At 38.9% G+C, this 13125-nt stretch overlaps 1 protein-coding gene across 28 annotated transcripts in view; it reads right to left on the bottom strand.

The window, feature by feature from the left end:
* Nucleotides 1-3125: 3125 nt before the first annotated feature.
* The window catches only part of C2CD5 (C2 calcium dependent domain containing 5), a 93255-nt gene continuing 83255 nt past the window's right edge, over nt 3126-13125 (bottom strand). For 16 of the 28 annotated variants that reach the window (XM_081595986.1, XM_081595967.1, XM_081595975.1 and 13 more), the window contains 3 exons: nt 9210-9400; nt 5120-5266; nt 3126-4422 (listed from right to left, as the gene is read on the bottom strand). In XM_081595986.1, the coding sequence (XP_081452112.1) occupies nt 4291-4422; nt 5120-5266; nt 9210-9400 (470 nt within the window). In that variant the 3' untranslated portion in view covers nt 3126-4290. Of the gene's footprint in view, nt 4423-5119; nt 5267-9209; nt 9401-10723; nt 10826-11704; nt 11756-13125 lie in introns of all 28 variants that reach the window. The other 12 variants (XM_081595964.1, XM_081595972.1, XM_081595980.1 and 9 more) reach the window with 3 other exon arrangements.

The raw sequence follows: 13125 nt of genomic DNA, 5'->3' as shown, positions 1-13125 counted from the left end.
CTTTGACTTGTACACTGAAAATAGATAAATTTTCAGTTCAGTTCAGTCGCTCTGTCGTGTCTGACTCTTCGCGATCCCATGAATCACAGCACGTCAGGCCTCCCTGTCCATCACCAACTCCCGGAGTCTACCCAAACCCATGTCCATCGAGTTGGTGATGCCATCCAGCCATCTCATCCTCTGTCATCCCCTTCTCCTCCTGCCCACAATCCTTCCCAGCATTAGGGTCTTTTCAAATGAGTCAACTCTTCGCATGAGGTGGCCAAAGTATTGGAGTTTCAGCTTCAACATCAGTCCTTCCAATGAATATGCAGGACTGAACTACTTTAGGATGGACTGGTTGGATCTCCTTGCAGTCCAAGGGACTCTCAAGAGTCTTCTCCAACACCACAGTTCAAAAGCATCAATTCTTCGGCGCCCAGCTTTCTTGACAGTCCAACTCTCACATCCATACATGACCACTGGAAAAACCATAGCCTTGACTAGACGGACCTTTGTTGGCAAAGTAATGTCTCTGCTTTTAAATATGCTATCTAGGTTGGTCATAACCTTCCTTCCAAGGAGTACGTGTCTTTTAATTTCATGGCTGCAATCACCATCTGCAGTGATTTTGGAGCCCAAAAATATAAAGTCTGACACTGTTTCCACTGTTTCCATCTATTTCCCATGAAGTGATGGGACCAGATGCCATGATCTTAGTTTTCTGAACGTTGAGCTTTAAGCCAACTTTGTCACTCTCCTCTTTCACTTTCATCAAGAGGCTCTTTAGTTCTTCACTTTCTGCCATAAGGGTGGTGTCATCTGCATATCTAAGGTTATTGATATTTCTCCTGGCAATCTTGATTCCAGCTTGTGTTTCTTCCAGCCCAGCGTTTCTCATGATGTACTCTGCATAGAAGTTAAACAAGCAGGGTGACAACATACGGCCTTGACGTATTCCTTTTCCTATTTGGAACCAGTCTGCTGTTCCATGTCCAGTTCTAACTGTTGCTTCCTGACCTGCATACAGGTTTCTCAAGAGACAGGTCAGATGGTCTGGTATTCCCATCTCTTTCAGAATTGTCCACAGTTTATTGTGATCCACACAGTCAAAGGCTTTGGCATAGTCAATAAAGCAGAAATAGATGTTTTTCTGGAACTCCCTCACTTTTTCAATGATCCAGCGGATGTTGGCAATTTGATCTCTGGTTCCTTTGCCTTTTCTAAAACCAGCTTGAACATCTGGAATTTCACGGTTCACGAATTGCTGAAGCCTGGCTTGGAGAATTTTGAGCATTTCATTACTTTACTAGCGTGTGAGATGAGTGCAATTGTGCGGTTGTTTGAGCAATCTTTGGCATTGCCTTTCTTTGGGATTGGAATGAAAACGGACCTTTTCCAGTCCTGTGGCCACTGCTGAGTTTTCCAATTTTATTGAATGTAAATTATACTTCATTAGCATATTTTGATATGTAAGGATACATATGAGGTTATTAACATGGATTGGGAAGGATGAGATGGGAGAAGAGAAAACCAGGTGAAAAGGTAAAAAAAAACACCAATTAAAAATTAGGTACTTGATCCAATTTATGCATTTATGAAAAATTTTATGTGTATGCATGAAGCTTCTTAGCTACCCGATACTGCAGCCCAATACTTGCATCCCTGGCAAGTTCAAATTTAGAGATAGATCAGGTGATGGAAACCTGATGGTGATGGCTTATGGCAGAGCAGGGTTTCCCTGATGGCTCAGCAGGTGAAGAATCCTCCTACAATGCTGTAGACATAAGAGATGCAGGTTCGATTCCTGGGTCGGGAAGATCCCCTGGAGAAGAATATGGCAACCCACACCAGTATTCTTGCCTGGGAAATTCCATGGACGGCGGAGCCTGGTGGGGTACAGTCCATGGGGTCACAAAGAGTTGGAGATAACTGAGTGACTAAACACACACAGGTGAGGAAGTGGGACAGTGAGTTTAGCAAATCTAACAAAGGATTGGATAAACTATGTAGTTTAAGCTTTGGAGTAACAATCGAGAATGAGATACTACAAGGTGTGCTACAAGTCCTGTCACTCACTGGCCTCAATATTTCCGAAAGATTAAGTCCCAGTACGTTTGTCTAAAATGATGTTTCTGAGGGAATTTACACACAATGAACAGCAGCAACTCTTTCGGCATCAGGTAACATCAGCCTTTCTGGAAGGAGTCATTTCTGGCATGGGCTGACTGTACCTCACATGTGACCCACACTAAGCAAATAGCCTGTGTCAGCAGACAGAAAACCTGAGTAGTTATAGAAACTCTAGCTTTTCTAGAAATCAGTCTGTGCCTCTGTTAAGTATCAAATGTTGAGACCAAAATGGAAATACCTTTTAGTCTCAAAAGGTAAAACAAAAACAGCCAGCATTATGTTTTAAACATTAGTAATAAGGTATATGCACAAACCTAAAGGAAATCAACCCTGAATATTCACTGGAAGGACTGTTGCTGAAGCTCCAATACTTTGGCCACCTGACGGGAAGAGCTGACTCATTGGAAAAGACCCTGATGCTGGGGGAAATTGAAGACAAAAAGAGAAGGGGACAGCAGAGGATTAGACAGCTAGCAGATAGCATCACTGACTCAACTGACATGAATTTGAGCAAACTCCAGAATGTAGTGGAGGATAGGAGCCAGGCATGCTGCAGTCCATGGGGTTGCAGAGAGTTAAACATGATTTAGTGATTGAACAACAATAATATGCACAGGATATGACACAAAACAGGTACTCAACCAGTGAGTTACATTATTAATCCCCTGCCAAGAAAGAACTCAGAAACATACTCAGGAATCACAAAATAGCTGTTGGATAGATGGACAAGTCAGTCAATTCCAAGTACCTGTCTATTTTTCCAGAATGAGCTTAAGTATTATCCTCTTGGGGAAGCCACCTTCATCCCAAGCTACACACATTTTCTCACTTAATAGTGAAGGTTTCCTACCAACAACGATGAAAGTGGCACAATTACAAACGTATTTCCCCTCCAAATGAAGAACAGACATACAATAGATGATTGTTGACTAAAGAAATGAAGATGGTCATATGGAAAGTGATTTCTGACCACTGACAATACTACAAAGAGGCAAAAAAACAGATTTAGAATATTCCAGTTTATAAACCTTTTATTTAAAAAATAAAATTATAAACAAAATACAGAAAAATATTGACACCTGTGATAACAAGGAAATGACTCCTAATCTTTACGGCAGTTGTTATCCTGGAAGAGCAAAATCATGAGTTTTACAAAGAAATTTTATTGTCCAAAGGAGGAATGTACTTTTAAAGGTTCATTTGTAATATGTATTTGGCATTGACAAAAAAAAAGTATTTCTATCTATACATTCAACATTCTGCAGCATATTTACATTCAAGTTACATTTCCAAATTCTATGCCAAATACAGTCTACCTCACCACCCAAAACCCCTAATAAGATAGTACTAAAATTCTGCTTATTTGGTAGGAGTTCAGTATGACTTTACTAGAAAATAATTTTATGTTCCAACTAGAACAATCATATTTTAACTACTTCAACAAAACTCATTGGCCTGTTCTTCCCAGTTGAAGCCAAGCCCCCTTCAGAAAAATTAAACACAAACTGAAACTTGGGTAAAAATGAAGTTATATAGTAATTTTCTTCCTCCTTTCTTAGAGATATTAAGCTTCCAATGAAAGGACACTGGCTCTGATAAACAGATTTTACTTTTGCAGCAATTAAGATACAAGTCACAGAAGTTTAACTTCTTCTTCAAAGATGGCTAAAGCACTTTTCCCTTTCAGCTGTTACCAAATTCCTTATCAAAATAACACATTAATAAACTCAGTTTTCTGAAAACTTTTCTCCATTTTCCCCATACATTCCTCAAATCAGATTACTTATTAACAATTTGTTAATTTCTTGCTTAATTTTTATAAATTACACCAGGATAGCTAGTCTAATTTCCTGATAATTTAAATTATGATTTTATTAAAATCAACATAAATTATAAATAGCTTGCATCTTTGCTACAGTTCTCAGAGAAATTTATCTGAACTTCCTGGGGAGTCAAGCCTCCATGATGCCTGCCTGTCTAGCCTTGGTAAAAAAAACATCAAGATTTGAAAATTCTCATGCCTCCAAGTGATCCCATTCAAATCAAACATTCTCATATGGGATCAATTCTTTCTTAATCCTCTCATATTAAGTTCATTTTTTACGTCTAGTATGATAAATGAATGACAAAGGAGATTGATGAATGTCATTTAGTTGCACCCTTTCTTTCTAATTGACTTCAGGTTGTGACTTCTCCTCCAGTACATGAGGGCTGGCAATTGGCAGCAGGCTGCTGAGTAGACACCACTTCTAATTCAGATTCACGAACAAAAACCACAGCATCACCACTGACGTTTATAAGACACTGTGCCTAAAAGAATAACAGGACATTTCAGTAACACACTCATACTCTCTCGTTACCCTGGGGGCAGTGCTGTAGAGCAGAAACAAGCATACAGTCCAAGAAAAAAATGAGCAAAGGATAAGAAGGCAATGCATAGGAAAGGAAACAAAAAAACTCATTAATATAGTTATTTAATTTTTTAAAGGACTATCTTTAACAGTTGTAAGTGAATTATCATGTTAACAAAGCTGATAAGAGAAATCTATTCTAAAATTTAACCTAAGCAACACTCCCCTATCCCCATTAACAGAATTATATTACTTATTAGAATTAACAGTGTGGCCCCATCAGGATGTACTCTTCACCAGCAGGGCAGTCAGAAGTGGACAGCATCACAGCTCAAACCAGAGGGCATCTTTAACTGTCCTCCATTAGCCATTACTGGATCCCAAAGACTCCCCCCAAGAAGGTGGCGGGAAAAGTAATTTAGGAGCAAAACTTTCAGAGGTATTTCAGACTAATAACTAGTCACTGGGGATGTGAAAACAGCACCTGAGCTATGTATGACCACAGTTACCAACATATTTACTAAAACATGTTTTAAGCCTTTGGAATTGAAGAGCTCTGAGGAGCAATTCTCTTTTTTGGAGGAGGGTGGGAGGTGAAAAAGCCATGGAAGCAATTCGTAGGGTCTCCCCATCAGAGGTTTTTAACTCCATCTCACCTGGTTTTTGTTTGGGTTCTCCATGAAGACACACTGCTTCATGATGTAGGAGACAACAGCGTTCCCTCCCAGCGCAGCCACGTGTGCTCGCACCATTGCAAACACTTCAGCAATAAAAGCATGGAGAAAACCACTGACTCCACCTTCCTAAAGGATAATGCACAAGAAAACCAAACTATATACCTGTGTAAATGAACGTACATAAAACATCAAAGAACATATATTAAAATAATTTAAGTGATCTTACTATAATGGATGGTCATTTTAATTTCCTTCACCATGCGGATTTGTTGCATGAATGAAAAACCTTTACCTAACACATGTCTACAACAGGGAATATTGTTGGTGTTCAGTCACTAAGTTGTGTCATATTCCCAACAGGGACTACTACCTTCATTTTAGAGATGATGAAACTGAAGCTCAAAGGACGTGCCCGTGAAGGTGGAACACAGAGCTAGTGGACAGATGGCAGAGCAAGAGTTATAACTGTTCCTCCATTGTCAACACCTCCCTCTATGAAACTGTTCCTGTCATCATTCAAATAAATTGGTGGTAAATATAAACAATGAGACTTCCTTGCTATTCATATCTCCCACTTTGAAAATGAATCATGTTCCAAGTCCCACTCATCTTTTTCAGTTTCTTCAAGGTTTGACACCTTTTCCAGCCTCAGGGTCATTGTACATGAAGGGTCCACACCCAATTCTCCACCAGGGTAACTCGTACTCAATTCTTCAGGTCCTGGTTTACATGTGACTTCTTCAGAGAAATCTACCCTATCAGACCTAAATTACGTTCTCCTGTTAATATTCTCTGAGAGCCCTTGTTGTATTTCTTTATATGACTTACTGTTACTAAGAGCTATCTATTTACTACATGATGACTATTTCAGTTCAGTTCAGTTGCTCAGTCATGTCCAACTCTTTGTGACCCCATGAATCGCAGCACGCCAGGCCTCCCTGTCCATCACCAACTCCCAGAGTTTACCCAAACCCATGTCCATTGAGTCGGTGATGCCATCCAACCATCTCATCCTCTGTCATCCCCTTCTCCTCCTGCCCCCAGTCCTTCCCAGCATTAGAGTCTTTTTCAATGAGTCAACTCTTTGCATGAGGTGGCCAAAGTATTGGAGTTTCAGCTTCAATATCAGTCCTTCCAATGAACACCCAGGACTGATCTCCTTTAGGATGGACTGGTTGGATCTCCTTGCAGTCCAAGGGACTCTCAAGAGTCTTCTCCAACACCACCAGTTCAAAAGCATCAATTCTTCGGTGCCCAGCTTTCTTGACAGTCCAACTCTCACATCCATACATGACCACTGGAAAAACCATAGCCTTGACTAGATGGACCTGTGTTGGCAAAGTAATGTCTCTGCTTTTAAATATGCTATCTAGGTTGGTCATAACCTTCCTTCCAAGGAGTACGCGTCTTTTAATTTCATGGCTGCAGTCACCATCTGCAGTGATTTTGGAACCCAAAAAAATAAAGTCTGACACTGTTTCCACTGTTTCCCCATCTACTTCCCATGAAGTGATGGGACCAGATGACTATTTACTGTCCACTAAATTCCATCATGCCAGGGACTGCATCTGCCATGCTCACAACTATATACACTAACACCTACTTCAATAGGTGCATGTGCCCAGTGATCTATACATTTGTCATGGAAAGAAATCCAACAGTTTGGGGAACTTTTGCAGTGTTCAAAACCAAACAAGACAGAAACCAAATGCTAGCTGATAGCTTAAAATGCTTTGCAATCTAAATTTTCCACAAATTTTACTGAAGGTTTTTTACAGTCTAGGAAGAAATTTCCAACTTTAAATTGGAAGGTAAGGGCAAAATTTAATACACTGTTAGAAAAAGCATTTGTCTAGGTCACATTTTTCAGAAAAGCTACAGGATCCTACATAAAGTTTGTCACTAAGGAATTAAAGGAGTTGCTTCAGCCTGCCTCTGACTCAATCACAGCCCAGGATAGTCTTTTCTTCTACTTTTATCACTTTTCCTCTTACATATCAAATCAAAAAATGCTTAGAGTAACAGACACTACAGAGGGGTAAGTTGTAATATTACATGAAGTGAAGTCGCTTAGTTGTGTCCGATTCTTTGCGACCCCATGGATGGTAGCCTACCAGGCTCCTCCATCCATGGGATTTTCCAGGCAAGAATACTGGAGTGGCTTGCCATTTCCTTCTCCAGGAGATCTTCCCGACCCAGGGATCGAACCCTGGTCTCCCACATTGTAGGCAGACGCTTTACCGTCTGAGCCACCAGGGAAGTCCATCCATAATTGAAAGCCAATAACTCAACAAGGAATGAACAGATTTCAGATATTATACTATATACAGGATTCTCAGGTGGCGCTAGTGGTCAAGAACTGCCTGCCAAGGCAGGAGACATAAGAGACGTGGGTTCAATCCCTGGGTCAGGAAGATCCCCTGTAGAGTATGGCAACCCACTCCAGTATTCTTTCCTTGAGAATCTCATGTTCAGAGGAGTCTGGTGGGCTACAGTCCACAGGGTTGCAAACAGCCAGACACAAGTGAAGCAACTTAGCCCACAGGCATGCATACACTACATATTATACTATTAACTATATTATAGCTGGTATTATAAATCTCTGTTGAAGGGAAATCTGTGAAGCAACATTTCGGAGTATGGTTGTTTCAGCAGTTGAAAAGATACTTTGGAAAGAAAATTTTATGGATTCGACAGTATAATATCCATGTGTAACTGGAAAAGGTTAATTCACCAATCTATGCCAGCTTCTCAAACCCAAATTTCTTTGTCAAAGTGAAATGGATTTTAAAGTGTTGCCTATTTTAATTCTACATTAAAAGGTTTTTGAGAATATCTTGAGATAGTTTCTTTTCCATCTCAACACAGTTAGAATATGGTTGTAAAAATAATTTTTCTTAAAAGAAACATCTATCTAATTAATTAATCTGTCAGAAGTCACTCCCTCATTTACACAAAAATGGCTTGTGGTTACTCTGTACTAGGCACCATGCTAGGTGCAGGAGGGTGAGCCTGAGGTTAGTAAGCAGGCTGCTATTTCCAAGAAGGCATAGAAACACTGCTGGTGAAACAATGGGGGGAAAAACACAATTAAGTTGTGTTTATAATTAACACACTTTAAAAAATACAAACTTCTTCTAAAGTAAATTTTGAAGAGTTTATTGGGTTTCACACTTAAATAATTAAAAATTTTCCATACTCACTATATTAATTTGCTTAGCAGCCCATAGGACAAATAGAAATATAATCTTTTCCTGAGTTTAAATTCCTCTGTAATGCAAGATATAATAGGCTGACTCTGATTCTTAATTCTGACCTCATCAAGCAAGAGATTATTACTGCTGTTACTTAAAAAACAAATTAAAGTTTAATGATACCCAGAGTGAGGTAAGAACTTGAACAAACAACATTTTCATGCACTGATGGCTGGAGGAGAAGAAAACGAGCAGCCTCCTTCTTTGTCAGGAGAAAACGAAAGAACTAAAAGATATTAAAAAAATCTCCAAAGACATCTATTCAGGATATAGTCCACTACTATTTCTTAATGTGAACTCTTAAAAATTGCCATTTAAATCCATCTCAGGCAAATACCTACTGAGAAGCTAAGCTATTCTTTCAGGGCTGTTTTAAACCTCTATCAAACATGGATACATTTATTTTTTTTTAATTTACCATCTGATAAGGATCCGTAACTTCTAATAACAAATGAGTTTAAACCCAACACACTCTTGTGATAATACTGAAAGTGAAAGTGAAGTCGCTTAGTCGTGTCCAGGCTCCTTCGTCCATGGAATTTTCTAGGCAAGAATACTGGAGTGGCTTGCCATTTCCTTCTCCAGGGCATCTTCCTGACCCAGGAATCGAACCTGGGTCTCCCACATTGCTGGAAGACACTTTTACCATCTGAGCCTAATCTACAGCCAATCCAGACAGGTTATGGAAAAAAGGGTGTGTTTGTGTGTTACTTTTGGCAAAAAAAAAAACAATTTGAAACATGTTTGGTTTTGATACTAATACTTTCAACCACAGCAAATTCACAAACACAATGAAATAACAACTATAAAATTACCTCACGTAGAGAAGTGGTTTCCCGAATAAAAAACATGTTAATTATCCCAAGATATTTTGTTATTTTTGCTCCAGGAATGAAAGAAAGAGGTGTCATCTTAACAACCCCAACGGTAGAATTTGCACAAGGTGGAGCCGAACGATTCCGGAAGTTTCCTTCACCCACTGGACTTGCTTTTTCAACTGTCACAGCTAAAGTTGGAAAAAGAAGAGAAAGCATCAAGATCACATGTTGGTGACTCAATGATGCCCTAGTGTTTCCAAATAAGTGGTGATAACATTCAGCTGTCTGTGAGGCTAAGCCATGTCACGAAAGAAAAGAAATTATCATGCACTGCATGCAATTATAAATAGAGAGAGAAAGAAAAACGTAAGAGGAGATGCTGGAATGGAATCTTTGGGAAGAAAAATGGCATTCCTGCAAAAGAAAATGTTGATGCGGTGTAGCTACACACACAATGATCGTTATAAAGTGAAGACAAAGAAACAGCGGTAGAGCATTAAAAATTATCTGCTGTAGGAACAAATTATTACGAGGAGAGTGTGAAAGTTGTTATATTTCCCAGGGCAGTTTTTTTCCATCTTTTTTTCAGATGACTTCATCATTGTTAACTTGTAGATAAACCTTATCTTAACTAGTTGTAGCAGGTTTCTTTTCCAAACCTTCTCGATTAAAGTTGTAATTCAAAAAATTTAACAAATGACCTTGGCTGCCTAGAAGTTAATTGTTCATAAAATAACAAATACCTACTGCTTATCAAATAACTACCATGAACCAGACACACACACACACACGTGTGTGTGTATAATTTTCACAACAACCCAGCGACATAGGTGTTATCCCCATTTAACATATAAGGAAACTGAGGCTCACAAAACTTAAGTAACTTGCCAAGGTCACACAGCTATTAAAACGGCACTCCTAGGATTCAAAATCAGACCTGGTTGGTTCCATAACCTGTGAGCTTCCGCCTAAACACAGTTCCTTCCCCTTAATGTGAACTCTTTCACTCAAATACATTTACCTCAAAGTCTACCAAAACACATGAAGTATAAATAATAAAAAAAAAAAGTCTAAGTCCTGATGCTGGGTCTAGCAGTGAGATAAGAGTTGGCCACTTTCTCTCTGGAGATACCTTCTATTCTCACTCTAGACATCACTCTTAGTATTCTGACAGATGCCATATACTACGGTGTACCTTGGGCCCTGAAAGAGTGTCTCTTCAATAAAAGCTCGTTAATTTCCTTTCATTTTGTGACATGATATCTATTTATATACTTCTAAGAATACCTTCACCAAAATAAAATACTAAAAACACAACCCTGCAGCTATAATTTAAACATCTAAAGGCCCTTCAAAAGCTTTTGCTAAATGACCATTAGCATCTGCAGCTTTCACACTCCAACGCATGATTGATTGGCAATGTTATTACTGAGTAGTCAGGGCCAGCCTTCACCACTGGGAAATCAGGGATATGCTTCTCAAATCACAACGTGATAGAAACATCCGCCTACTTGTCTTAATTGATCCGCGCCTTATGGTCTGAGCTTTCAGTTTAATGAGCTCTATCCAGCTGCTGCATCTGTCTGCAAAGGAACTGTAATCAACTGACGTTGCTGAAAACACAGACAGAAAACAAAAGAAAAAACAAAGAAAAAATATGGATGACGTCTCTTACTCGTCACAACACTCCTCTCGATGATGTAATTTAACTGTAACTTAGGGGCAAAGGTGGTCCTTTTCAAGTCAGGTGAGAGAGATAGTAAAGAGTCAAGCTTTAAGACACTGATTTGTCCAAAACAAAGTTGTCGCTTGGCTGAGCATCTCTGGTGATGTCAGAGCTGTGTGGTCTCTTAGGGGGAACAGAAGCTGGTCTACCAAGATCAAGGAAAGGGTCACATGCTGCGTTTTAACTAACTTTCTTTCCCTTCTTTTTATTTCACACTGTTTTTAGCTGTTTATACTCAGGACTTTAATTTACAATCAGAACTTTGTGAATAATTCCTTGCCCTACTTTTGCCCTGAAATTAAAAAAAAAAAATGAAAATCAAATGTTAAAGAATACATGAAAAAAATCACTAGTTAACTTATTTTTTGCAAAATATCTTCTTTCTACCAGTAGTAACAAGAAAGCCAAAGGGTCATTTTTATCAATATTCTATTTCCACATCTGATTTTGGCAACAAAGCTTCTATCAACATGGAGTGAGGGTCAAGTGTGAGCCCAACAAGTTCTCCTTTTCAAAAGAATATCTTGTACTACTGCTGAGCTAAAAAATAATATTAAAAAGCTAGTCTTATCTTTACAAACTGGGACACTATTAAAATGCTAGATAGCATAAATATTACTTGAATTACACAATCTAACTACAATAAAGCCACATTTTGGTGTCTATTCCATTGTCCAGTGCATTTCTTCAATGTCTGTATGCTTATGCACCACCACACTAGAATTTCACACCTTTGGTGACTATTTGCTTAATTAGACAAACTCACCTCTCTGTGCAGCTGGTATACCTGAGTTAGCACTTGCACTCTCCAGGTGTTCTAGTAAGACAACATGAACAACATTAGCTTGGATGCTAAGTACAAGCCAGTATCTCTTTGCTCTTGGTTAATACTCTCTAAAAGCCAGATGAATAGGAGAAAATTTTTATGGCCTCATTATAAAAGCAAACCAAACAGAAGTACTTAGCTTTAAAATGGCAGTTTCTATTGATACATGAAAACTAGCTCAGTTAATAAACACCATGCCAAGAAAGATTACTTGTTATTATAACACAAAGAAAGTTCCAGAAACTCTACATGTTAGAAAATATCAACACAGTAACAAATGTTAGTGGGAGGGAAGCAGGATGTGGGAAACCTGAACAGAGAAAAGGGTCAATGTACTGGGAAGAAAATCTGAAATGAAACAGGGAAGGTCAATGTTTGGGGGGGGGGGCGCCAGTAAGATTAAGAGCTGCAGACAAAGCAATGACCTGTGTCTCATAAACACACACCATACATTAGCCCTGCCCCACCCACCTTACCACCAATCCCCTCATTCAAAGCTTTCACTTTCAACAGCTTCCTCTGAAACTATCAAGACTTTATGGAACTAAAAGGTGACTACTTTTCATAGAAATAACTAGGAATCCCAAACTATAACCTCCTTTCTAGTAAGCTCACAAAAGCAACATCTTGAATTCTTCCTGAAAGTTTATATTTTTATCATAGATATTTAAGGAACTGTAAAATTCAAACAGCACTACATTAAAAAAAAAAAAAAAAAAACTTCATCATCTATTTCTAATTTTCAGGCTCTAGCCACACTAGCATATTTGAATTTTTGTTTCTAAGAATTTCATAACTGAGGATATAGTGTTGCCAAGATAGAAATAACTCATAAAACCACTAAGAATAACTTGGGTCAGCCAGTTTTTTTTAAATTATAAACTAAGTAAATAAGTAAATATGTAATATTTTTGTCTCTGCGTCATATGTCGATTTGGGGGGTAATATTCTTAAATTTGTGAAAGTTTGTACTTTTCAAAAATCAGATTTATACAGAATGTTTCTGCCAACTGGGGGGGCAATGACATATCTCCCGTCCCCACTGCACCTCTTTTTTCCTAAGGCTAGTGACCACGAGCTAATACTGGAGAGAATAAGTGGTCAACATTCCTCTTAGGATACAGAGCTGTCCAATAAAAGGGATCATGAGGAGAAGTTCACAAAATGACTTGTGAGGCGATCACACTGGGTGTGCCCTGACCATCATGACGTTCTCGAGGGAGTGTCCTCCTGGTTCGGGATCCTCAGGGGTACTGGAAGCCCAGGAGGGGACAGGACCTACAGGAGGAAGACTAAACAGAACTGACACTCAATTTCTAGCAACAGCTGATTCAGTGCAGAAGCTGGGAAAGTAAATGGCC

Source organism: Giraffa tippelskirchi, chromosome 4 (genome assembly GCF_054371585.1).
Source record: "Giraffa tippelskirchi isolate mGirTip1 chromosome 4, T2T-mGirTip1v1.2.pri, whole genome shotgun sequence".
In the NCBI taxonomy this organism is placed as follows: domain Eukaryota; kingdom Metazoa; phylum Chordata; class Mammalia; order Artiodactyla; family Giraffidae; genus Giraffa; species Giraffa tippelskirchi.
This window is presented reverse-complemented; position numbering and strand designations above follow the sequence as displayed.